This window comes from Cibotium barometz, chromosome 13 (genome assembly GCF_041138505.1).
Source record: "Cibotium barometz isolate CiBa-2024 chromosome 13, ASM4113850v1, whole genome shotgun sequence".
In the NCBI taxonomy this organism is placed as follows: Eukaryota; Viridiplantae; Streptophyta; class Polypodiopsida; order Cyatheales; family Cibotiaceae; genus Cibotium; species Cibotium barometz.
The window spans coordinates 18219237-18246951 of record NC_141058.1 but is presented as its reverse complement, the minus strand read 5'-3'; the positions used below and the strand labels follow the sequence as shown (position 1 = coordinate 18246951).

Below are 27715 nucleotides of genomic sequence, written 5' to 3'. Positions count from 1 at the left end.
TTGTAGGTAAACCCATCACATTATTCATCTTTATGAGGAAGATCAAAATTGTGAGAAGAGCTCTGCTGAAGTCAGCATCTCCACACATTCTGGGTTGAATTGCATCCATCCTACTGTTACAATCACAATCCTGGACCTCATCATGCCAGGATTGTTTTTCATATATATAGACTTGTTACAATAACATAGCTATGGAACACATGATAATGCCACTTGGATAGGGCAGCATTGCCAATATGAACAAACCCCGCCTTGTCCATAACTTTTTCGATTGTTTGATGCACTTCTATACACAGTTGTAGCCTTTAGACAGCATAGCACGAGGGTTCAGTCAAAACATCTGATAAAAGAGACTTGTTGAGCCATCCCCAAATGACTTTAGTTCCGCCGGCTTTACAACAGCACGACACAGCGGACATGTCCTCTCCCTTTCAAACCTGATTGTAACAACCAGCATATGACGTGATGTGTCAAATACCTAATGGAGTTTGATGATGCACATACCAAAGATTGAGGCTTGAGGCAGCAAAATCAAGATAACTTTACTGACATACCATTCAGACACACAATCTTCACAAAACAGATGTTTGCAGCTGAGCAAGATCGGTGCATGCATTTTCTCTTGGCATATTGCACATAGGTCCCCTGCTGCAACAACCTGGGAAAACACAACGTTTTTGGATAGAAAGCATGGGACTACTCTTTGCAAGACTATAGTGGATCAAACTAAGCTTGAAAGATTTGAATACCTCTTCTGTTGTTGCATAGGATCCATACTGCACTTCCCTCCGTGAAAGTGCCCTCAGGGCTGCGATAAACATATGCACCTGCATACAATCCATAGGCAATGTCCACCTTAGATGTATGTACCAAGTAGGCATTAGACCTCAAAAAATGGCTTTCCAGGTTTGATGGGGGCCATTGCCCACTCCGCAACCTTTTTCTTCTCTTTTACCCTTCGATCCACAGTCTTCAACGCTCAAAAAGCATCAGACTTGTTTGTCCATTCACACTGGCATATGCATGCTGCATGCAAGTGCAAAGCATGTCTATATACACACGCATATGCATATTCCATACAATTATAAACTACTAACTAAGAAAGGTGGTAAGCATGCTCATAGTAAGGTTGGTCTGGTTACCTTTTCCAAAACAGATGTAAGCTTAAAAGTCAGGTACAATCCAGTCGTTAGGGATGAGAAGAAGCTCCCGTACTCTTTGTTCAGAAAGAAGCGATACCAGACAGGTGTCGGGAGCAAAGCTCGGTATAGAAGTAGAACATACTCTACGAAAGTGAGCAGCTGACCCTGCATGGTTGCAACATCAACAACAAATAAGCCCAACAACAACAACAACAACAACCCCCAAAAAAAAAAAAACTCTTATTATAGAAAAGCCAATCAAAGTGCCCTAGTTCTTAATGAGGTTCTTTATGGACAAACCGCTGCCCTTCCAACAGGCAGGGGTTTGGACAGGGGAGATCGCTGTCTGAGGGCCATGGGAGGGGGATCCAAATAGTGACCCTGCAAGAGGGGAGGATTTGAGATCTGTAATTCTACTAACATAGACAGCAACCTTGCAAAGCCTAGGATTTGTCACAAGCCTATGAGTGAGAATGTACCTGTCGGCGATAGTTCTGACCCCGTGTGTTTTTGTAATAAATGAGAAGCCCAGATTTCAAGACCATAGCTCCTTGCCTAACCATCGTATCTTGGGAAAAACCAAATCAAAAATTGCCACTCAGCAAAGAATAGATATACAGGACGTGAAGAATGCATTGACAAACAGACAACTTTAAGTAAGTTTGCATATTGCCGCTTTAAAGCTTTTTAATGCACCAGAGCTTCCATACCATTCACCATGATGATAAATACAGCATGCCAAAACTTTGGGATCTCCTTGGGTGGAAGCATCAGTAGAGGTCTCAGTAACTCCTCCTTTCTATACCACCAGTAAACCGCAGTGATTTGCATGAACAGCCCAGCTGCGACCATCAGGATAACCAAGCTCTTCCTCTCACCCTATGCAAATCACAATACAAGCAAACATCTGAACTGAATATAGTACTAAAAAGACCGAACTCCAAAGGTACTACAAGAACTTGAGAAGTAAATGCACGAGGAAGAATAGGAGCAGGAACTTCAAGAGGCCGTGGTTGGGCCTGAAAATAGGGAAATATCTTAAATGGTCCCTTGTTGCCCTTCTGTACATACCTAGCCCTGGACAGGGCTGCTGCCTACTATGGGCTGCAAAACATGCCTAAATCTACTGCTGTTCATTTGTTCCCAGCCTGCTCATCCTCATGGGGAAGAACCTTAGTGATGGACAGGGCTGCTGCCTATGGGCTGCAAAACATGCCCAAATCTACTGCTGTTCATCTGTTCCCAGCCTGCTCATCCTCTGTGCGTTCCTAACCTCCAAGGTCATTTCAGCCTCTGCCCATCAATTAGGATTCACTTAATCTCTTATAGTTCCTCAGGATAACCAAGCTCTTCCTCTCACCCTATGCGAATCACAATACAAGCAAACATCTGAACTCAAGATAGTACTAAAAAGACCGAACTCCAAAGGTACTACAAGAACTTGAGAAGTAAATGCACAAGGAAGAATAGGAGATGTACAAGGAAGAATAAGAGAAGGAACTTCAAGCGGCCGTGGTTGGGCCCGAAAATAGGGAAATATCTTAAATGGTCCCTTGTTGCCCTTCTGTACATACCTAGCCCTGGACAGGGCTGCTTGCTATGGGCTGCAAAACATGCCCAAATCTACTGCTGTTCATCTGTTCCCAGCCTGCTCATCCTCATGGGGAAGAACCTTAGTGACTTAGAAACCCTCACCTCATCCACCTGTGCATTCCTAACCTCCAAGGTCATTTCAGCCTCTGCCCATCAATTAGGATTCACTTAATCTCTCATAGTTCCTCAGTGGTAGGCAATAATAGCCTTACCTAGAAAATGAGGCAAAACCCTCTACCCATTATTAGAGAGCCATGTATGACCAATCCATCTACATGGCTAACATGGCCTTAAATAATCCATTGGTTGTAGTATGAGAAGGTGGTGAACTATGTGCTTTAAGGCACCGTTTGTTCAAAGACGACAAGGAGGGCATCAGCCTTTGAGGAGGACTGCCTTCCTCTTGTCCACAAAGTTTTGCATGTTGTGATATGACTTCAATGAAGCCATAAAATGAGACACAGTGTATTGGTGAAGATAACTGTGAGATTGATAGCAAGCAAGGAGATCCTTGAGTGTGGCAACACAAACATAATGAGCTTTGTAATCAGCCATAAAATTATGGCCCATTGAATTTCCAGTAACCCTTTTCAGCCAAGTTTTTACAAAGGTTAATCCATACAAACATTTGAATAAATAAAAGTCCTTTGTAGGTTAATGCTACAAATTAAGAGACCAATAATCAATCAGATCTCCTCCGTAACCATCTAAGATGGAGCGGAGCCTACCTTTAGAGCTGTTTGCTTTCGAAGAATATCATTCAACTTAATCAGCACAATGTTGTGATTTGACAACAATGAAGCCATAAAACAATACAGTGTATTGGCGAAGATCACTGTGAAATTGATAACAAGCAAGGAGCTCCTTGAGTGTGGCGACACAAACATCATGAGTTTTGTAATCAGCCATAAAATTATGGCCCAATGGATTCCCATTTCAGCCAAGTTTTTCCAAATGTTAATCCATACAAAAATTCGAATAAAAGTCATACATAGGATAATGCTACAAATTAAGAGACCAGTAACCAATAAGATCTCCTCCTTAACCATCTAAGATGTAGCGGAGCCTACCTTCAGAGCTGTTTGCTTTCGAAGAATATCATTCGCCTTAATCATCACAATAGAGAGCCAGAAAGTTACAAGAAAACCTGCAAAACGCCCACATCGTAAAAAAATCTTTGCAGATTGAAAGAGATCCAAAATAATTGCATATAAACAAGTGTTCTACATGAACTGAAAACGTTAAAAAAATGTCTTCTCAAGACATGACAATAGAGATGGTCCAAGATTACAAAATTGTCAAAAGATGGTACTTTCATAACCACGTAAGTTACCTCAAAAGAGGTCCTTAGTTTATACCATGGATTTTCAAATAGGACAGACTAAGTGGGTGTAGTAATAGGCTATAACCCTACACCCACACTCGAAGCCATTCATGAATCCTGGAAAGTCCTTGACCTTTAGATTTGCCAAGCTGCCAAGCACATTTAGCTCGTTTCTCTACTACCATACACTCTCCTCCTGCATGGCTTCAATCAACACTTGTGCACACACTACTGTGCCTACCAAAAACCCCCTTGCACTAATCCTGACGAAATAGCATGAGTACTACAAGGCAACCTTAACTTACTGATTGGGTGCAAAAAACGAGCCAATTATGGATTTTACACCACCAGCTTCCTAAGCTTTGGGCATGTATTTGAGCCATTGGGCACTTGCAATTGCCATGGGTATTGTATCTCAGCCATACGAGTTCATGGACAGGCTTATGGGCATATGATTCAGCCATATGGGCTTATGGACAGCCTTATGGGCTTATGATTCAGCCAAATGGGCTTATGGACAGCTTTATGGACTTATGATCTATTGAATAAGCTATGTTGGCCGGTATCCACACGGAAGATACATATTCCTGGCATTTTCATGGGGCTTTTTCATGACAGCCCGTGTATATGAATTATTCATGGTTGTATGTGGATAATCTGAAGCATGTGCTCCCCCATACCTTGTACATGATATTTTATTCCTTGGGTAATAAAATACTCCCCGGCGAGGGAAAGGGGGGGGGGGGGGGGGGGTCGGCCCATTCCGGCATCTATGTGTTTCAAACGTGCACATCTCTCTTTTAGAGTTTTGTGGAGTTGAGTGGCATATGTTTTTTTAAGGCTGTGGCCAATTTAAGTGTTCAATTGTATTAATGGTCAAGCGTTTTGTGAAACCCCCTTTTGCGCTAGTTACATAAAGGTTGCATCGTGGATGTTCACAGGGAGATTGAATTTGATGTTGATGACATTAGTGAACGGACGCATCGAGAAGGGTCCATGGTCCTTCATGGTGGCTTAAAGTTGATCAGGAGAGAGGGGATACCCATTGCTTTAGCAAGTGCTCAATGGTTAACCAATTAAAAAGACAAACAGGGGGGGGGGGGGGGGGGGGGGGTCGACCCATTCCGGCATCTATGTGGTGTTTCAAACGTGCACATCTCTCTTTTAGAGTTTTGTGGAGTTGAGTGGCATATGTTTTTTAAGGTTGTGGCCAATTTAAGTGTTTAATTGCATTAATGGTCAAGCGTTTTGTGAAACCCCCTTTTGCGCTAGTTACATAAAGGTTGCATCGTGGATGTTCTCAGGGAGATTGAATTTGATGTTGATGACATTAGTGAACGGACGCATCGAGAAGGGTCCATGGCCCTTCATGGTGGCTTAAAGTCGATCAGGAGAGAGGGCATACCCATTGCTTTAGCAAGTGCTCAATGATTGACCAATTAAAAAGACAAATGCCCAATGGCTATATAATGATCAAATACCCTTGCCTTCAAGATTTCTTCGTGATGGAACCCAACAACCAGTATACTTCATGGGCAGCCTTCAAGAGAAAGAGAGAAAGAGAGCAGACAGCATTAGGGCAGCCTCTAGTGATAGTAGAGAGCCATAACCTTGGAGTAGAGAACAACCAAAAATAGAGAAGAATTGCCAACATGGTAGAGACTGCCAAACGCAAGGACAAAGTGACCAAATGTCGGGCAGAACTGTGCATAAGTTGTAGGCGAACTGTGAAGCTATCTTCGAAGAGAATACACCGGCCCGAGACTGAGGGTTGGTGTGCTGAGAACTCTGGGAAGAGACTGAGCTTCGGATGCCTTGAGCTTGAAAGCACAAGAATGCTGAAAGTATGCAAAGGCTGGTTGCCTAAGGACACAATGCACATGCTTGATTGATGCTTGAGAACTTGACTTTTATCTGATGATTTATGGACTATGGCTGGCTCGCCTTTATATATATCCATAGGATGCTGGTCGGCTGATTTACCCTGCTGTCGGTCTGTTTAATATCTGCGACGACTGGATTTATTAGCATTAAATGCTGAAATGAGTCGTGAGCTGTCCTGTCTACTGGCCGACTGCTGCCAAGGCCCTATCTAGGGCTGCTGACTGGGCCTAGATGATGGCTAAGGGTATTTACACCCCTTGCAGGCCGTCCCCTCCATTGGCCCCTGCATCTAACATGATCTAATGCATTCTAACCTAATGCTGACATCTACATGAGAACTACTTGCTGAATTCTCCAAAGTGGGTTAAGAGGACTGCCCTAAGAGACCTCCGTGGCTGGGAGACTGACCTATGTAGCTCGTACCTGACATGTCCCGGACTAGGGTTCACAAAGAGGTCACGACATACGACAAAATATCCTTGCACTGTTGATGAGCCAACGTGTCATCGTGCACCGCAGTGCATGGGTGCATGTGACATTCCCTCCCACTTAGCTTGGCGGCACATTCATGGCTTCAAGGTAGTCGTGCCAATAACTGTGGATACTCGAGAAAGAATTCATCATCTAGCCAAACAACTTCTTTGGGTCCCTCAATCTTTGAACTTGGTATAAAATTGGTGAAGTCGTCGTCCACAACCATGCTTCCAACGATGTAGAAGGATCTACTCGGACTCTATCACTTCTGAATCATCAACTATTTCTAGCTGCTGCTCTTCTGAGACATTCTGTAATGAAGGTACGATATAAGGCTTTAACCAAGAGACGTGGAAGACATTGTGCATCATCCAACTATTTGGCAACCTGAGTTGCATGGCGACATCACTTAACTTCTTGATGATGGGAAAAGGACCAAAACTCTTGAATGATAACTTTGGACAGCGTTTGCCCACTTGCTTGAGTCTTTGCTTCATGATCCTTACGTATACCCAATCAACCTCTTTGAAGTTGACGTCTCTCCTTGACTTATTTTCCTGTTTGGTATAAGCCTCTTGAGCTTTGGTAAGGTGCTCTTTGACTGACTCAATGATGCTTGAAAAGGTTTCTGATGTCTTGTTGACGTCCAAGGAGATATCATTCGCGTGAGGAGGGATGAAAATCTTCGACCAAGGCCACCTCATAAGGTGTTCTGCCAACACAAAGAGTATATGTCATTGAGAATCGCCTGCACCAACGGGAGATGAAGTTCCCCTTCGACTGCTGATCATAGCAATACTCTAAGCACATCGAAAGCCAAGTGGTTGTAAATCTTTGTTTGGCCATTGGTCCGAGGATGGAATGCACTGGACAATTGCAATTTGGTACCAAAGTTGTCAATCAAAGCTCGCCAGAAGTGAGATGTAAACTTCAGATCCCGATTTGAAGTAATGGGCCATGGCAAACCACATACTGGATACTGATGTTGGAGAAAGAGCCAGGCTATATCTTCTGCTGTGGCCATCTGTTTGCATGGTAGAAGCATACAAAATTTCCTAAATCTGTCAACTATCGTCATACACTAAGTATTCCGAGATCCAATAGATGCACGAAGTGGTCCAACGAAATCCATCGAAATGTTGGGAAACGCCTTCTTGTTGCAATATTACTCGAATGGTGAGATTACTAGCATCAGTGATCACCTCGAAGGGATCATCCCATGATGCGAGGTTGAGGACTTGTGCTTCTAAAGCCACCTTTTGCAGAGCAAAGAACACCTCCAAAGTCTTTCCTGTGACTAGTCTTCACTCCCTTGAGCAAATCTGTCAATGGTGCTGCAAGGTTCGAAAACTGATGGTTCAATCTTTGGAAATTGATTGGGCTAATGGGTCCAACATAATCCATCCTCCACTTGGCAAATGCTCTAGATGACAGAGACGCTCGCTAAAGCTCTCCCCCCCCCCCCCCCCCCGAGCCTACTGCCCGCCTTCGCCATCGCCCCCTGCCTGCCTGCCTGCCTTCGCCCTCTCCTTCGTCCCCGCCTGCTCGCGCCCCCCCCTCCGCGTCCCACCCTTGCCCGCCTGCCCCCTCTTCCTTTCGCGCCCCCTGCTCCCCTTTCGCGCCCACCTACCCCCCCCTCCCCTTTCACGCCCGCCTGCCCTTCTCCCCCCTTTTCGCTCCCCCCTTTCGCGCCCTTCCCGCCCCCTATCGTGCCCTTCCCAATGCCCGCTCCCGCTCCCTCCCCGCTTCCCCTCGCCTCCCCCCCCCCCTTTTTCTCTCCTCTGTCATCCGCCCCTCCCCCCCTCGCTTTCGGTCTTTCCCTCCCCGCTCCGCGCTTCCCCCCGTTTTCGTGCAGCTTGGTTCTTGTAGGACCATCCGTCTCCGCTTCGCCCTCGACTCAGCTTCAGACTCTGATGGAGGCCCCTCCCGCCTCACCTCAGAGGGACTCTTCCGCAGCCCCCTCGGCCGCCCCAGAGGATACCCCCATCAGGCTTTCTCTTTCGCCAGAAGAGGAAGCGAGCCTCGCCGCAAAGGTGGAACGCCTCCAGGTACATTCCACCATCTGCCGTATAGTTGGCACCCGCCCCAGCAGAGGGGAGATCCGGGATCTTCTCGCCCGCCTTCTTGCAGATGTGGGCAAGATCCTGGACGTTCAGTTACTGGGCCACGGACACTACCAGATTGAGTTCAAGATAGCCCAGAGCATGGCCCAGGTCCTAGCCATGAGTCCCCTTGACATCAGGGGCGCTCGGGCCTTCTTCAGACATTGGCAGCATGGTTTCAACCCAACAGCGGCTGAGCAGGGAGAGCGCCTATTCCATGTCACAGTTTGCTTTCCTAGACTTCGCAGCGAGTACCTTCCGCTCCTTTCCAGGATAGGATCATTGGTGGGCTCGGTGCTTGAGACTGGCCCCACAGCAGCTTCAGTGGTGGCTAGAGCAGCTGGCCTTCCTTCGGTCAAAGTTTTGGTTCCTAACATCTCCTCCCTTCCGAAGGTCATTCAGTTTCCTAGAATAGGGGGGGATGGATCGATCAGAGAGTGGAGTTTTCGGGGCTCCCAAACCAGTGTTTCATATGCAGGCAGGTCGGCCACCTGGCCAAGGCCTGCCCTCGCAGGAGACCCCGACCTTCACCGCAGCAGCAGACCTCCGATGGCCCGTCCCCACATATGCGGCTCGGCAGGCAACCTCCGGGACACCTGCTCAGCCCACAGAGACCTCTGATTGGCAGCCTGGACAGGGGCGCCGTAGAGAGAGACAGCCACAGCAGCATGCCCAGAGACCGACGCAGCAGCAGACACAACCTCAGCATCATTGGGTTCCAGTGAGGAACAGCTTTGCTCCCCTCCAGGAGGAGACCCCAGCGCAGACTGAGGATTAGGAGATGCCAGCGCCCCCCCCCCCCCCCCCCTTCACCTCCACCCCCCCTCCCCCGTCCCCCCCTCCCGCCTCGCACCCTCGCCTCCTCCCGTTCCCGCTCCCGCATTTTCAGCGTCTCCTTCCCCACCCCCTTCTCCCCCCCCTCCCCCCCCCTCCGCTCGTCTCAGCTCCCCGGGAGGCACTAGCAGTGCCCTGGCGCTCACCTGCAGTCCGGCAGGCACTGAGCACCGACCTTGCTCGTGTACCGCAGAGGAGACCTACCATGCCGATTCATGCTTCACGGATATCCTCTATCCGCAGTCGGCTGAGTAGTCTCGACACTAGACAGCGCTCGGAGGCTTTCGACTACTCCTTTACACGCCTATTTGGAGCGGAGGGCCCCCATGAGCCAGCACCTATCAGAGTTCATGTGGTGATACTTCCGGCCCGAGGGGAGGAGGCACTTGATTCAGCGGTGGCCTTCTCCTTCCCTCTTTGCGGCACTCGCGACCGGGAGTGGACTCTGGATCTTGCTCTTAGTATTTTGCAGACACAGGCAGTTGAGTTTTCTCACCATGTGAGCGACTTGGAGATTGCAGACATGGTAGGCCGACTCTGGGAGTTGGCTCATTTCTCTGACACCGAGAGTGCGGATGCCTCCGGGAATCGACACTTGGTGGTTCGGACCTAGCGCGAGACCCTGGCTATGTATGCATACATGAGGATTCTTTCTCCGAGCGGGAGGCAGTCACTATGGGACAGCCACTGGCGCTTGGTCCGAGACTCTTGTAGCACACTGGGTGGGCAGATTCGTAGTCGCTCGGATGGGGATTACTCTCCATCCAAGCCGCTTGCGAAGGCCCGCCGTATGGCTGAGACAGCCTCCACCTCAGCATGTCATCCATGAGGATCATCTCATGGAATGTACAGGGCCTTGGCGGTGCACACTATGTACATTATCGTGATTGCTTGAGGCAGGAGCTTCAGAGATGCCTGGTTGGGGGCAATATTGATATTCTGATGATGCAGGAGCACCATTTGAGTGAGAGCAGGATTCGGAGATATAGTTCGGTAATATCTCGTAGATGGGACACTTTTTGGTCTGCACGTTTTGGCCCCTTGGGTGGGCAGGGAGGAGTATGTATGGTCATTGCGGATGCATGGCGGCAGGCCATTGTGGATCGCGGGGTCACTGTGCTTGGTAGAGCGCAATATGTTATTCTGAGGAAGCACGATGAGCACATTGGTGTGCTCAATGTCTATTTGCCCAATCATGCTAGTGCCAGAGTAGAGTTTTGGACCCTTGTTACAGATGCATTGCCCGAGGCCGCACATTGGTGTGTTGGGGGAGACTTCAACATGCTTGAGGACCCGACCGATAGGGTGGGAGGCAATCATGTTACAGTGCACGGCACGGAGCTTGCAGCTTGGGAGCGATTTTGTATGACACTGCGGATCATTGATGCATGGCAGCATGAGGCTTTCTCCCATTCTCATGACAGTCTTAGTTTTTCTCAGTCGGATCACCGGCAAGGAGGGACTAATCTATCACGGATTGATCGCTTCTATGTGGGCGACAGGTTCGGGGAGCGTGGTGGCTCCGTTGGCATTCTCGCTGGCACCTCTTTCTCAGACCATGCACCAGTTATTTTGACTCTTGAGGAGAGGACACGGGAGACCAGCTTGCAGTTGAGGATACCAGAGAGGATACTTACAGACCCCAGTCTTTTTGAGGACATTGAGAGGATATGGCAAGATAGCCAGAGCTCTGACCTGGATGCAGCACGCCAGTGTGCCCAAGGGCTCATCGAGCTCAGCTCTTTTTTGCACGCTACAGCCTTGACACGGCTAGGAGAGACACGAGAGCGGGAGCGTCGCTTGAGACGTAGCCTTGCTTCGCTCCAGCGCCTTCAGGAGCAGCAGCCTACATGTGAGTGGGTGGCGTCCCAGCTGAGCCAGGCACGCCAGGAGGTTAGAGAGGCAGAGGAGCAGAGACACTATCATCGCCAAGCCTCTCAATGGACTCAGCTTGGTGATAGAGTGACTGGGGGGTTTTTTGAGATCACCGGACTCCGCCATGCTCGAGCAGGAGTACGCCAGCTCAGGAGGCAAGACGGATCGTTAGCCACTAAGCTCGAGGAGATTAGAGCTATTGCCACTGAGTTCTACAGAGACCTGCTTTCAGCGGAGCCAGCCACGGAGGCACGTGATGCTTGCAAACAGACTGTGTGGGCCCATGTGCAGAGGAGGGTCACAGATCGTATGCGCACAGCTTTGGGTGAGCCCCTTTCAGAGGATGAGCTTGGTGAGGCTTTGAGGGCCCTCCCGCGTCATAGTTGCCCTGGGGAGGATGGATTGACGCCTGCCTTTTTTATGCGCTATTGGGACCTTTTGGGGCCAGGCCTCCGCAAGTGTTTTCAGCATGTTTGTCACAATATGCAGCGGAGATGATGACCAAATCTGGGAACACGAGCAAAAACGCAGGCAAAAAAACAGCACAAGAGAGAGAGAGAGATGTTGGCGTGTAACTCTGCTCTATATACACAAGAAGATCCCGAGAATTGATACAAATGAGGTATGGGGGCTGAGGACCTATATATACCCCCCTAGAGGGCAGTCGACCAACATAAGGAAAAGCCCACGACTGATAAAAAGGTCCACGACTGCATAAATGCAGTCGGCCAGCAATCTGGTGCCCAAAACTGATCAAAACCAATCGGCCAGCAGCAAGAGTGTCCACGACTGATAAACATCCAATCGGCCAGCACTGTACTGCTCTTGGCACCCTCTGGCAGCCCTCCCAAGCCTCAGAAAAATGGGAAAAAATAGGGGAAAAATACGGGGAGTGAGGAAAAATGATAAAACACCTCATAAGAGCGGGCACACCCACAACAAAGGCCCTAGTGTATAAATCTAGACAGGAGATGACTTCTAACACCCCCTCTCAGCTCCTGGCTGTGTGACCAACCACTGGGAGCTGGGGTGCCGCCTGAGCAAATCCTGAGAGAGCGACTTCGTGAAGAGGTCCACCGTACTGTCCTCCGTCGAACAGAACTCCAGCAAGATGTCATCAGCAACGATCTGTTCACGAACAAAGTGCCTCTCGATGACCATGGGTTCCTCCAGTGGAAGCCCAAACCTGCAATGTAACCTCCTCCTGCTCCATAAAACTGCTCCTAGGCCTGAAGTAGATCCCCTCGTGTCCGGATCTCCTCCCCAAACCGAGTCACTCCAACCGTGGAGTCGGACTCCATCCAACAATCCCCCTCCTGTGTACAAGAGTCCATGATCCTTCGCATGCCGCAGAAACCACAGGAAACGCAATCCTGCCTCCCAAAGAGACATCCGCAACCAAGAGCTCAACTGCCTCATCAGGAAGCTCCCGTCCAATCCGGTGTCCATCAACCAGATCAATGAACCATACAGCTTCTGAGTCACAGAGACATCACACTGCTCAAAAGGATCAACACCTGTTACGGTGCACAAACAAGTCCTGGAAACCTGATGAAACTTGTCAACCACCCCCTCTGAATCCGGAACCACAAAGCCTGGAGAAACCACCTCCTTCTGCAAGTAAGCACCTGCCACCTGCCTGGCTTTCCGAAAGGTCCCAGTGGAAAGAACATCCTCAACTATTGGAAGTTCTATGTCCCGAACACGACGAGACATCAGAGCATAAGTGACCTGTTCAGCTTCCTCTGACTCACGAACACACGAACTACCAACATCAGTACTGGAAAGTTCCTGCCAACTGCTGCCATCTACTGGCAAGCTATCCACCACCTAGTCTCGGAAAGCCCGCACCTGCAGCGTATCCACACTTGAGTAGCCATAACCAGACTGCCACTCATCACAATCCTGAGGACCTGGGAGAGAGAGTGCTGAAAGCCTGTAAACTCCATTCTCCACTCCGCCTTCCCAAACCACTTGGCCTGTTGCTTTGTCCCGGAGAGCAACAAAATGCTCATCAAACTCCACCCGTACGTCAGTCTTGCAAACTTGATGCACTGACAACAGATGAAAACCAAGTGCCGGAACATACAACACCTGGGAGGAATGCTTCCCCCCTCTGCCATCGGGAACTATCTCCATCTTGCCCTCACTGTGAACTGGGATACCAGTAAGAATATGACCAGAAAGCCTGCAGAGATCCTGTAAACCGGAACGGGAAGGAGTCATGTGCCTGGAAGCACCACTATCGAGAATCCACTCCCGAGTATCCGTTGCTGCGAGTCCTCCAATCTCCTCCCTGCCTGAAGAAAATGAAGCATCGGTGTCCATCACCTCCAGGTGCACAAAAGCCGGAGTCTTCATGATTGCTGCTGAGGAGTCTTCACCCTTCTCGGTCTTCCGCTTGGGACACTGCCTCCAATAGTGGCCTTTCTCGCCACAATCATTACAGGTCCTCTCTGCCTTCAGTTTCTCGCGGTCAGCGTCGGACTTCTTCTCAGAAGACTTCTCCGATGAAGCCTTCCCTTTGCCCGAGTTACGGCCTTTCAACCGTTGGCCAGTTAAGGCATCCGAACCTCCACCCTGAGGAGGGTTCGTGAATCGTTCCTCCTAGTCCAGGACCATGGGCACAAGCTCCTCCCACGTAATGGTGCTGAGCCTGCCACTGGTAATCAACGACGAGTAAAATGCTGAGTACGAAGAGGGCAAATGTGACAGCAACGTGATGGCCATGTCCTCTGACGATATCTCCTTCCTAGCCTGAAGAACTTCCTGCTGAAGAGCCTGCAGCTTGTTAATATGCTCCCGCATCGTCGACGACTTTGCAGGGCTCATAACCCGCATCTGTACTTCCAAGGAAATCCTCTTCATGGGCGATACCCTGTTGTAAAGTGAGGCCAAATGCTGCCATATACCTCTGGCCAGCGTCATGTGCTTGACATGATTGATTACCTGCGGTGTGCAGTTGAGGAAAATAAACGAACGGACCCTGGCGTTGACGCGAACCCACATTTGCGTCTGGGCCTCCCGGTCCTTTCGGGTTGACGGTAACTCCCCTTCCTCTACTTCCGGCCGTGGAACACCAACAACGACGAAATCGGCGAGGTCGTAAGACTCCAGAACGGATTCCATCATCACCTTCCATATGCCGTAGTTGCTCCCGTCCAACTGACGGTCCACCGGGAACGTGGGGAGTGTCGGGATCTTCACATGTCTCTCGGCCATCTCAAACAGATCTGCCATAGCGGGGATGTACTCTGAAAAGGATGGGTGGGTGGGAACAAAGAAGAACTAAAACCTGCAAGTGGCTGTCCAGCAAATCAGCCCGCCTTCCTCTTGCTTCTCCTCTTCCCGAACAGTCCAAAATAGTCCACCAATCAGCCACAAAACAATCCCCCTCTTGCTCACACAAATCCCAAGACCTATCTAGAGCCTAGGCTCTGATACCATGTCAGAATATGCATGATGACCAAATCTGGGAACACAAGAGCAAAAACGCAGGCAGAAAAACAGCACAAGAGAGAGAGAGATGTTGGCGTGTAACTCTGCTCTATATACACAAGAAGATCCCGAGAACTGATACAAATGAGGTATGGGGGCTGAGGACCTATATATACCCCCCTAGAGGGCAGTCGGCCAGCATAAGGAAAAGCCCACGACTGATAAAAAGGTCCACGACTGCATAAATGCAGTCGGCCAGCAATCTGGTGCCCAAAACTGATCAAAACCAGTCGGCCAGCAACAAGAGTGCCCACGACTGATAAACATCCAGTCAGCCAGCACTGTACTGCTCTTGGCACCCTCTGGCAGCCCTCCCAAGCCTCAAAAAAATGGAAAAAAATAGGGGAAAAATACGGGGAGTGAGGAAAAATGATAAAACACCTCATAAGGGCAGGCACACCCACAACAAAGGCCCTGGTGTATAAATCTAGACAGGAGATGACTTCTAACAGTTTCGGACACTGGTGTGATGCCACAGAGTTTTTCAGAGGGCTTGATCTTTCTTATCCCCAAGGGGGAGGGAGTGTCAGATGATATTTGGCAGTGGAGGCCTATTACGATCCTCGATACTGTCTACAAGGTCCTGATGGGAGAGTTAATTAGGGTTAGGTTTCATGTGGGAGACATACACAGAGAAACAAGGGAGAGAGAGAGAGAGAGTTGTGGGGATAAGTCAACTCACCACATGAGTGTGTGACTCCCCTATCATACATGTATATTGCACTAGTACACATAGTGCACTTAGTACATTAAAAGTACTAAGTGTACTATGTACTATAACTTATGGGCTTGTACACACTATAAGGGTGGGCATAATGCCTTTATCCCAACAACCTCCCACTTAAAGGCAAAGTGCGCTTAAGTAAAGGAAAAGAAAAATCAGCATGTACATGATAATATACAAGGCCATATCAAGGCTGAAACTGGCCTCATCCAATGCCCATCAAGTGTCTGCAATGAGCAAAGCGCTCCGGAGGCAAACTCTTTGTCAACAGATCAGCCGGGTTGTCATCCGTATGAATCTTAACAAGCTGAATTTGCTTGTTCTCTATCACCTCTCTGATGAAGTGATACTTCACATCCACATGCTTCGTCTTTGCATGAAAGACGGGATTCTTTGCCAACTGGATGGCACTCTGACTGTCACAATGCAACAATGGAATATCCCCTGTATAACCCAAATCAACCACTAACCGAGACAGCCATAATGCCTCCTTGCAAGCCTCTGTGGCTGCAATATACTCGGCCTCTGTAGTAGATAAGGCTGTGCACTTCTGCATCTTGGATATCCATGACACAGCACCTCCTGTGAATGTAAACACATAACCGGTAGTAGACTTCCGGTTATCTGGATGACCGGCATAATCTGAATCCGTGTAACCATGCACTAATGCATCCTGTTTGCCAAAACAAATGCACATATCCTATGTGCCCTTCAGGTATCTCATGACACCTTTCACTGCTTCCCAATGCTTCTTGCCAGGGTTGGCCATGTATCTAGAAACCACTCCCACTGCAAATGCAATGTCCGGCCTAGTAGCAACCATGGCATACATGAGACTGCCACAAGCTGAAGCATACGGAATCTTGGCCATATCAGCCCTGCGACTATCTGACTGTGGGCTGTCCATAGCACTGAGTTTCACATATGGAGGCAAAGGAGTACTAGTCTTCTTCCCCCCGTCCATATTGAACCTCTGCAAAACTTTGCCAATGTATTCCTTCTGAGACAAATACAACACATGTTGATTTCTGTCCCGAAGTATCCGCATATCCAAAATGTGATTTGCATCACCCAAATCCTTCATATCAAAGATTTGATGCAGTTTCTTTTTCAAGGCATCCATCCCTTTACGAGATTTCCCGGCAATCAACATATCATCAACATACAAGATGAGGATCAATAGACTGCCATCCAAAGCTTTCTTGGTGTACAAGCAGTGATCTATGTCACTTCTCCTGAAATCCTGTGATTTCATGAATGTATCAAATTTATGATACCATTCCCTTGGTGCCTGTTTGAGCCCATAAAGACTCTTTTTCAGCTTGAATACAAGCTTCTCCTTTCCATTTACTGCATAACCCTCTGGCTGTTGCATATATATCTCCTCATGGAGATCACCGTGAAGAAAAGCAGTCTTCACATCCATCTGAATCAAGTCCAGATCATCATGTGCAACCAAAGCTAACACAGCTCTAAGTGTGGTCATTTTGACCACTGGAGAGAAGATCTCATCAAAGTCCACACCATATTCCTACTTGAAGCCCTTAGCCACTAACCTGGCTTTGTATCTTGGCTTTGCATCAAGTGCAACTTTGAGCCCGTAAACCCACTTGCATGGCAAAACCTTCTTGCCTGCAGGCAAATGCACCAACTTCCATGTACCATTTTTGTGCAGAGAATCCATCTCTGACTTCATGGCACGCTCCCAAAGAGCCTTGTCTGCCCTCTGTAAAGCCTCCTTATAACATGAGGGCTCCCCACAGTCAGTAAGCATCAAGTAGTCAACCCCTGGAACAAACCTGTCAGGTGCTCTGGAGGGTCTTGTGGACCTCCGTACCCAATGACCATCATTTGCAGGTTGCTGTCCAGCCTGCATATCACCTATTGGTGGCTCCTGTTCCATGCCATAAGGCTGAAAAATCATGCCCGGTATCTCCTCTAACTGTGGCATATCCATAGGGATATCTTCTGCCATCTCTGGCTGTCCATTTGGACCATTTTCAGCACCATTTAAGGGCTGGTTTTGCTGCTGTAATGGCTGATTTACAGCCCTTGGTTGTTGTCCATGATGTCCATCATCATCAAAGATGACTTTGCCAGGCTCCTGTTGCCTTGCAAGGTCCTTATACATGCATGTTTCATCAAAAATGACATCATTGCTGCGTATAATCTTTCTATTCACGGGATCCCAAAGTCTATACCCCATTTCACCTTTGTCACCATATCCTAGGAATATGCATTTGTGAGACTTAGGATCAAGTTTGGTGCGCATTTCCCTGCGTATGTGCACATACACAACGCAACCAAACACTCTCAAGTGCTTGTATGACGGAGGCTTCCCTGTCCATACTTCCTGTGGCACTTTCCCACCAAGCCTCGTGTTAGGTGACCTGTTTATAAGATGAACGGCTGTCATAACAGCTTCAGCCCAAAAACCATGAGGTAACGCAGCATGTGACAACATAGAACGGACCTTCTCCTGAATGGTCCTGTTCATCCTCTCTGCTGTCCCGTTTTGTGGAGGATCATAAGGAGTAGAGAGCTCCCTCTTGATGCCTTTAGCATCACAAAAGTCCTGAAACTGTTTGGACATATACTCTCCACCATTGTCGGAACGCAAAGCCTTCAGTGTTTTGCCAGTTTGATTCTCAACAAGAGCAACAAACTTCTCAAACACTGAGAAAGTATCACTCTTCAAACGAAGAGGATAAACCCACACCTTGTGTGTGGCATCATCTATAAAAGACACAAAGTATTTTGCCCCTCCCAAAGAAAGCTGAGGCATCTCACAGACATCTGTATGCACAAGCTCTAACTGAGCATCTTTTTGTCCAAGAGCTTTCTTGTGGGGGCACTGGAGTTGCCTGCTATATATACAATGCTCACAAAACTGAAAACTTGAAAACTTTAGAGAAGGCAAGTAACCAAAACGAGACAATTGCTCCATTCCTTTGACACTCATGTGTCCCAACCGGCTATGCCACATAGAGATTTCCGGCAGCTCGGTTGCATTTACATTAGCATGGTGACAAACACCTGCATGCATAAAGTAAAGAGTGTCCACCTTAGAGCCTCTGGCAACAACCAATGAGCCCTTACTAATTTTCCACTTTCCACGACCAAATGTGGTAACATAATCAGCATCATCAAGCTGTCCAGTAGAAAGCAGGTTCTTCTTGATCTCAGGCACATGCCTGACATCATGGAGCATAAGCTGTGAGCCATCTGAAAACACAAGCCTCACATCACCTCTGCCAAGAATCTTGCATGCATGGTTATCACCCAAATAAACTACTCCTTCACTGCATGTAACACCAACATTGCAAATCATGTGACGCCGAGAATTGCCATTGAGTGGTTTATATCATTAAAATAGCAAACAAGCCTTTTAATAGAGTTAAGGCTTATCCATCTCATTTTTAACTTTCCTGGGTGTGGTCCCATCCTGGAATTGAATAGCAGGACTGCATTGGTACATGAATATTTGGTCTTTCATTTTCCGTAGGCCTCCAGATTTTGCACTTTGGAATATCAACGCCCTTAATTTTGTGGTCATCTTGAAGATGACATAACATTTTAATCCTCTTCTCATAATTTGTGTTTCTTTTTGGACAATCCTTATAAAACACGACATTGACGGACCACCTTTCCATTTGCAGGCACTACTTTTTCAAAGTAGGTGTTGCCTTAATGGTAAGTCCACGATTATTGCCAGCAGTATACCTGACAAACAAGTCTCTGCAACCTGTGACATGATAGGAGGCACCTGAATCAATGATCCATGAGTGCATACCATGACCATCTCCTGTAAGAAGTGAATGGGCATCAAGTGAAGACGTGAATAGGACCTCATCCTCACTGTCACCTGCATGTGACACATTGATTTCTTCAATCTTGACTCCACTTTTGCCCTTTGGCTTTACATCTTTGGCTTCATCTTTGTCTTTGTCTTTGCCTTTTCCCTTTTCCTTTTGATCATTTTTCCATTTGTAGCATTGCTTTTTGATGTGTCCCTTCTTGCCACAATAATGGCATTCCAAGTCCTTTTTGGAGCGAGACTTGCTCCTTCCCCGTTCTTGGCTTTTACCCCTTTGTTGGGATCTCCCACGTGCATTCATTGCATTGGACTTTCCAACAGAGTTGTTCTTCCTGTTCATCTCCTCTTGAAGGAGAGCACCCTCAACATCTGCATATGACAGCATGGCATTTGAATTGCTAGTGGCTGTCCTGAATGTGTCCCAACTCTCTAGCAAAGTGCATAAGAGAAAAGTGGCTTTGAACTCATCGTCCATTGCCAACTTTTGATTTATAACCTGGCTGACAATACCATTAAACTCATTTAGATGGGCTGCCATAGACGCCCCTTCCTTCATCTGAAGACCTATGAGTTTCTTCAACCAATACACTTTGCTTGAGGCACTTTGCTGGGCATACAAGTCCTGCAATCTTTGCCACATTCCCCAAGCTGTCTTCTCTTCACGAATGCTGAAAAGTAAAGAGTCTGACACAGACAACATGATAGTAGATTTTGCCAGCTCATCCATATCTTCCCACTCTTCAGCAGTAAGAGAAGCGGGCATTACACCCCTTTCTTTGATAGGCTTGTGCTGCTTCTTCTGGAGCAACACATTATAGCACTGGGTTTGCCAAATATCATAGTTATGTGAGCCTTCAAGCTTCTTGATGTGAAGCAATGAAGAGCTCTCACCTGTAGTTGCCATAGTAATATGCAACCTGTCAATGCCTGACTCCCTGCAAAATGTGCAAACACTCCACCAAAAGCACACAAAGTGCTCACAGTTGTTCTCCCAAAGTTTATCTCCCACTACGGAAGCACAAATGCAACTTTACTCCCACTGTATGATGAAATCACCAAAATCTGGTTGCTGCAGATTTAGGACAGCACCTTAAATGTGCTCTGTTGCCCTTCCAAAGTACTGTACAACAGTACTAAGTGCTCACCAATGTGAAAGAGTCAAAAAGGTAAGAAATAACCTCTATGTACCAAACCTGTACCGGCAAGTACAACAACTGAAATTGAACCTTTTCTCACTCAAATCAGTGTACAGCCATGCCAAAACTTGTACAAAGCTGTACCAAATTTGTACCAGTAGGTACAGTAGCAATAAATGCTCTCCTGGCTGTCCAAATGAGTGAAAATCAGACTTTTACAGTCCCGTTCACTGTATACAACAGTCCCGAACAGAAATTGGGCAAAAGCCCCTTGACTGCAAGCTGATTTCTGAGGATTCAAGGCATAAAAGTGTTGCCTGCTGCTTTGCCAAGCTCAACAAGCATAAAATCTTGAAAAGCCCCTTGATTTAAGATCAATTTCTAATCATACATGGTACATTGACGCACATGAAGGCATCCAGAGTCTTCATAATGCTTCCCCCTGGCCACATATACATCCAATACATGAAAGCCCCTTGATTTACAGGCACATTGAGTGCTTGACAGGCATCAACACATTGCCCAAAGCATCAAATGCGATTGCCTACATGCAAATCAATCCAATCGGCACAAAAGCCCCTTGATTTGCACTGCAATTTGCTGCAATTTTGCCCGAATGTGCGATTTCTCACATCATACAGCATGTATGAATGCTTAATTGCACAATTACATCAAAAGCCCCAAATTTCGACATCCAATTTCCTGCAAATTGACTCTGATTGTGACCAATGTCACCCAATTTTGCCAATTTCGCTCAAAATTGAGCCATTTGGCACCTGTACCTGCTCAATTGATAATTGTACTTGCTCAATTGCAAATCCCAAAAAAAAAAATTGAAGCATGTACCTCTTAATTTCTGATTTTTTTTTTGTGTTGCAGGAAAAGGGGGGTTTGGCTGAAGCTGCTGCAGAAAGAATTGTGCTGATGAAGGACTCCTCACGCTTGCCAGTTGAATGATGCTGCTGCTGCTTTTGTAGTCGGGCTTGGGCTGGTCACAGACGGGGCCCTGTTTGGGCAGGCGAAGGACCAGACGGCACTGGTAAGGGTTGGTCGAAAGGCGTGGGCCTTGTTTGGGCAGGCGAGGGATCAGACGGCGCTGGTAAACACCCCGCACCCTCCTTCGCACGGCGCCCGACTCCTCATATCAAAAAGCAATGCTGGGTGCTACGAGTCGGCGACGCACGGCGCCCGACTCCTCAGATGCGCGCGAACCTGCAGCACGACGCCCGTTGCTCTTCTTCTTCGCTCGCCTGCCTAGTGTTCGATGGACGCCCGCCTGCTGTGCGCTGACTCATAGACGTGTTCGCTCGCTGCTGAGCGGTTTTACGCCTTCGCCTAGTAGCGCTACACGCTTCCCCACGGAGTCCACTTGCCGTGCGCCTTGTGGACCAACGCCTGCTGCAAGCTGCTCACGCTGCCTACGACTTGGCTGAAGAAGCGAGGCAACCAGGGTTACCAGGTCTGCACAGCAACACACAGGAGTCCGTACAGCACATGAGGTCGTTTTGCAGCTCTTCTACGCCGATTTCCAGCTCTGCACCCTTGAGAACAAAACCCTAAAACCAGGGCTCTGATACCAGTTGATGGGAGAGTTAATTAGGGTTAGGTTTCATGTGGGAGACATACACAGAGAAACAAGGGAGAGAGAGAGAGAGAGTTGTGGGGATAAGTCAACTCACCACGTGAGTGTGTGACTCCCCTATCACACATGTATATTGCACTAGTACACATAGTGCACTTAGTACATTAAAAGTACTAAGTGTACTATGTACTATAACTTATGGGCTTGTACACACGGCTTGTACACACTATAAGGGTGGACATAATGCCTTTACCCCAACAGGTCCTAGCCAAGTCCTTGAGTTTGAGGATCCAGCCCTTCCTTGGGGATTTGATTCATGCTACCCAGACAGGATTTGTCAAAGAGCGCAATATCCTTGACAACATTTTCACCTTCTGGGAGGCGACGGCCCGAGCTAGATCTCTCGGCGAGGACTTGGTCATTATGCTTCTCGATTTTGAGAAGGCATACGATAGAGTCGACTGGGTTTTTCTGGAGGGCACTATGCTTCGCTTGGGTTTTGAGCCAGACTGGATTCGAGGGGTGGCGGCTCTATATTCCACAGCTCGTAGCCAGGTGTTGCTGGCAGAAGGACGGGGGCCGAGTTTTGAGCTGACCAGATCAGTCCGTCAGGGATGCCCTCTCGCTCCGTTCCTTTTTCTTTTCTTTGCAGAGACTATGAGCATGTATCTGACAGCAGAGGAGGTTGGTTTGAGAGGACTCCAGCTTCCAGTCCGGGGTGAGGACTTGCTTGATTCGTTTGCTGATGACACGAGATTGTTTTTGCATGGCCAGGAGGCCAATCTGCAGAGGGCAGAGCAATCTCTACAAGTTTTTGGTGTGGCTTCGGGAGCATTGATCAATTGGCGCAAGACAGTGGCTTTTTGGATCAGTAGCGCCCCCGCTCCGCAATGGAGCCCAGACCCGGGTTTTAGATGGATTCCTCCTGGCACAGCAGTGCGGTATCTGGGACGCCTGATTGGACTTGATTTGTCACCTGAGCAACAGATCGCCCCGCTTCTTATGAGCATTCGGAAGAAGCTTTTATATTGGAGTACAGCTCGGCTTTCCTTGGCTAGAAGGGTGGTGGTGACAAATCAGGTGCTTTTAGCGACTATGTGGTATATCACGTCTTGTTGGATTTTCTCGAGCTCTTGCATCAGCCAGGTACAGAGGCTGATCAGGAACTTTCTTTGGTCTGGGCGGGATGGTCAGCCGGCCCGAGCTAAGGTTGCTTGGGCAGTTATTACTCTTCCGCTGGCCCAGGGGGGCTTGGGCATTATAGATCCAACTGATCAGAGTAGAGCCTTGTTGGGGAAGCTTATTGTTCGGGGGCTACTTCCAAGCGCTGAGCCTTGGAAGGAGCTTCTTTTTCAGCGGCTGCAGGCTAGAGCTCCCCCAGCAGGGGGCACTTGGGCACCAGAGATACGGTGGATCTTCACAGAGATGAGGAGGACAGGCCTCAGTAGAGGATGGGAGGACAGATTTGCCTTGAGTATCCTGCGAGCTTGGGAGTTGCTGAGACCGGGGCTTTCTCAGAGACCTCCCACTTGTGAGGAGGAGCGGGCCAGACAGCCGCTCATCTGGAGCCCCACAGTACGCACAGAGCAGGGTCATATGTGGGTTCTCGGCCTCGTCTAGCCTGGGGACCATTGGCGGCAGGCCCAACAGGCAGTTTCGGAGATTGGCAAGCCTTTTGCAGTCTCCCGGAGGAGATCCAGGCAGAGAGGCTGAGTCACTTCAGAGGGGGGCTGATTATGAGGGATGACATTCAAGAGGCTCTCACTGAGGAGTGGTCCACGCCTTTTGAGCCAGCGGCCCCACGGTGGATGGGAGCCTTTACACAGTTGGAGATCTTGATTGCTGTCAGAGCTTGCACTGAGGATGGTAGATGCCTCTACTATGAGATACAGGATGAGGGCAGACTTCAGAGAGTGGAGGCGGAGTCGCCTTTGGTTGCAAAGTGCATCTTTCAGAGGATACGGGTAGTGGCCGCCGCTTCTCGGAAGTGGCATATTGATCCAGACCCTGCAGATGTGGACTCTGATTGGTGCATATGGGCATATGCTGCGCGTCTCTTGGCCCGGCTCCAGTGGGACCCTGACGAGTACGAGTGGCATGATCCGTATGCGTCCCCCGAGGCCAGAGATCACCTTCGAAGAAAATTCCTCTCTTATCTTTCTAGCGTCCAATACATCGTGTTATGTTGCCAATATTTCCCCCCAATTTTTCATTTTTTTCCATTCTCCAAAATTTTTCAATTTCTTCTAGTTTTTCTAAATTTTTCCACTTTCTCCTATTTCTCCTAATTTTCCCTAGTCCGTGAAATGTATATTTACATACACACATATACATATATGGACATACGTAAGTACATACATGTATGTGTACATGGTGTATATGTATTTATTTCTATATTTCTTTCTTTCTTTCTTTATGTATTTATTGTATATATTATACACACACACACACACACACACACATATATATGCATGTATATGTGTATTTACATATATGTTTTATGTATATGTGTGTATGTATACATATACCTAGATGAATACATACACACATACATACAAATATAGTTCTATTATTTGTATATGTATATATGTACATACATACACACATATATAAAAATATAGTTGTATACGTATTATGTATATATATATATACCTAGATGAATCCAGGAACATGCCCAAATTCACCTTTTAGAAACATGCATGCTATATACTCATGGTAGTCAACCCACAAGACTGTTAACTCACGCACTCCACACACACACACACACACACACACACATAAGAGCATATATTCACACAAAGCCCTTCGTACTGAGTTTCTGTCAAACCTTCGGAGATGCAGGGCAGACTCAGCCATGATGAAGCCTAGCACTAAGGGAAGTAGCAAATAAAAAGAAATAGTACAGCAAATAAGTAGTTGATAGGATAAATGCACCGCACAATATCAACTGGCCGCAACTCAGACAAAAACTTCACAATGTGAAATCTGTATTATGTATCCATACACACATACATACAAATATAGATACACACAACATACACGTATATAAAAAGCTCATTTAGGGTATTCCAAGGCATCTAGAAGAATTTGTGGAACCTGCCTTGGTTAATTTGCATATTAAAGAAGCACTTTGTGTGTACTTGAGCACACACGTGTATGTGTATATATACATGCATATATATAAACATTTCATTTAGGGTATTCCTAGGCATCTAGAATAATGTGTGGAGCCTGCCTTGAATAATTTGCATAATTAAGAAGCACCTTTCATTTTTGATATCCCTTGTGCATGTGTGCATGTGGGTAGGTGAGTGCGTGGGTGGTGGGTGGCTGGGCCAGGACATATAAAATTTACTAGGTGAAGAAAAAATGTACACTAATCCACTGTCCAAAAGGACTTCTAGCTACCAACATGCAGCCCTTGGTTTGAATCCTGCTTGAGCATGAAAAAGACCACAAGCTTGCACAAAACAAACAAAATCCTGGCTCACAGTAAACGGTATCCTTTCACAGAAACAGCCCACCCAAACCATATTCTTCATAGTGGTAGATTACAGACTAGAGTGCTTCCTTGTAGAATGCTAAAGACTTAAACTATGCTTGAAGTAAACATTCTGCCCACCAAAAAATTTATAATCGATAGACTCAAAAGAAGATGTATGTATGCATGCATACAAGCGAGAGGAGGTACGTATGTATGCACGTATGTATGTATGTATGTACATGCATACAAGTGAAAGGACGTAGCAATGGGGAAACAAGATGTAGTATAACAAACAAGATGAAGTGTGGTATTTTCAAAAAGTATGTTGGGCATCCATCAATGTGGTATGTTGCTTTTCCATAACCCTAAGAGGCAACAAGATTTACATGTAGCAATATCTGACCATTAGTAGGTAGTTGGTATACATGTATGGATGCATGCATACTATGCATACAAGCGAGAGGAGGAATGTATGTATGCACATATGTATGTACGTACATGCATACAAGCGACGGGAAGTAGCAATGGGGAATCTTCTGCAATCCTGACAGAGCAATGCCATGTGGAGGTAGAAACGTCTTCTTGAAGGGGTGACCACATTCCTTGGTTTTGTGTTGTGTCGGTGGAGGATGGATGTCAATCCCAATGGCGGTATTCCAAAGCTCATAAAAGCAGGAGAACAAAATGAAAACATGCATGGATGCTACCATGTGTGTGTGTGTGTGTGTGTGTGTGTGTGTGTGTGTGTGTACACATGTATGTGTGTGTGTATGGGGGTGTGTGTGTTTACATGTTTGTGTGTTTGTGTGTGTGTGTGTGTGTGAGAGAGAGCCATACAACACCATTACCTAGGTATAAGTCCTGACATCCATACAACACCATCACCTAGGTACAAGCCCAAAAATCTAACAGAAAACAAGATACATGTAGCAATGCTTGCCCATTAGCTATGTCTACGGTCAAAATTGTAAGTAGAGAGAGTGGTATTATGCAGGTCTAACCTTGCAAATGCTGCCGGATGAAGACTGTTAACAGAAGCAAGGAGAAGGGTAGGACTTGCTCAATCCATCTGGCAATCTGCTGGAAGTCGTATCTCTGTGAACCCTGATTAGCCAGAGTGCCAGTTTCTGCACCTTCAGATTGACTGGCCGGCGCAGGAGCATTACTTCCACCCTCATCGGAGGTAGTGACTGGCGGGGACAATGTGGCACTACTGCTAGCATCATCGCCTATCCTGATCTGGTTCATCTCGTCCGCCCCAATGATCCTAATGGACACTTCCGCATCATCGTCTGAAACCGGCCCTGTGCTGGAAACCCTAATCCGATCTGGCCCTGTGCTGGAAACCCTAATCCGGTCCAAACCTGAAGTGATTGTGGCCTCATGATCCGATGGCTGGGAGGGCCCCCTGAACACGCCCAGCAGCTCCAGAAACCCAGAAACTGGGGTTTGCAGCAGATTTAATGGCAAATGAAGGCCATATCTCCGTCTTCTATAGGGTTCCCCCGAAGATCCAGAACTGTCCATTGATGCAGACTACAAAACCCTAGTTTCCAATCGCAGTCGAACAAAACCCTACTTTAAGATTCTGTAACAAAGCCTTATCTGAAATGTACAAACGAGGGAACTAATTACAGGGAAACCCCTAATTCCGAGGATCGCAGTTGCAGATTGTGCTTAGCGCTGATTCGATAGTCATATACAGGGGTATACAGCGTTGAGGCGTGACGAAGATGACTTATTTTAGCCGTTGTACCTCTTGTTGACATCATATAAACTAAACTAAATATAATTATAATATATATATCTATACATATTAACCTTCATGGACAACGAGAGCAGAGGAAAGAGAAATCCTCGAACGTGGAGCAATCGGCTGGCTAATTACATCTATTACATATTAACCATGGACAACGAGAGGATAGAAAAGAGAAATCTTCGAATGTGGAGCAATCGGCTGGCTAATTACAATGAATCGCCAAAAAAAAAAATCAAACACTTCATTGCTGTGGTGGGCTGACGCTTCATTGCTAGGGCCGCTTTGCCTCCCTTTTACATACCACAGCAACGTACGGGTTGAGGACTAGTATATCCTAAATGGCTCCTAATTTCTAATTTCTAATTTCTTTTCCTCATGAAAGACCAAGTAAATCATCAAAAGTTGAGACAAACAAATAAATGCAGCTATTTTCAAAGTTAGACTTTGTGAAGTACAGCTCTTTTCAACTAACCTTGTGAGATCCCCA

At 47.3% G+C, this 27715-nt stretch overlaps 1 protein-coding gene across 1 annotated transcript; it reads right to left on the bottom strand.

Moving 5' to 3' along the window:
* LOC147632444 (uncharacterized) lies at nucleotides 1–27205 on the bottom strand. Its single transcript, XM_086807269.1, has 8 exons — nucleotides 26471–27205; nucleotides 3806–3882; nucleotides 1853–2021; nucleotides 1622–1710; nucleotides 1143–1307; nucleotides 750–827; nucleotides 555–658; nucleotides 1–437 (listed from the first exon to the last, which is right to left on the bottom strand). The coding sequence occupies exons 1-8, from the start codon at nucleotides 26994–26996 to the stop codon at nucleotides 332–334; spliced, it is 1314 nt and encodes a 437-aa protein (XP_086663395.1). The 5' UTR covers nucleotides 26997–27205; the 3' UTR covers nucleotides 1–331.
* Nucleotides 27206–27715: the final 510 nt, after the last annotated feature.

Coding starts and splice junctions, on each gene's coding strand:
- LOC147632444 (XM_086807269.1), bottom strand. CDS start 26,996: ATGGACAGTTCTGGATCTTCGGGGGAACCCTATAGAAGACGGAGATAT. Junction 3,883..26,470: donor CATCCGGCAGCATTTGCAAG/GTTAGACCTGCA, acceptor GGCGTTTTGCAG/GTTTTCTTGTAACTTTCTGG. Junction 1,711..1,852: donor ATTTATCATCATGGTGAATG/GTATGGAAGCTC, acceptor GTTTTTCCCAAG/ATACGATGGTTAGGCAAGGA.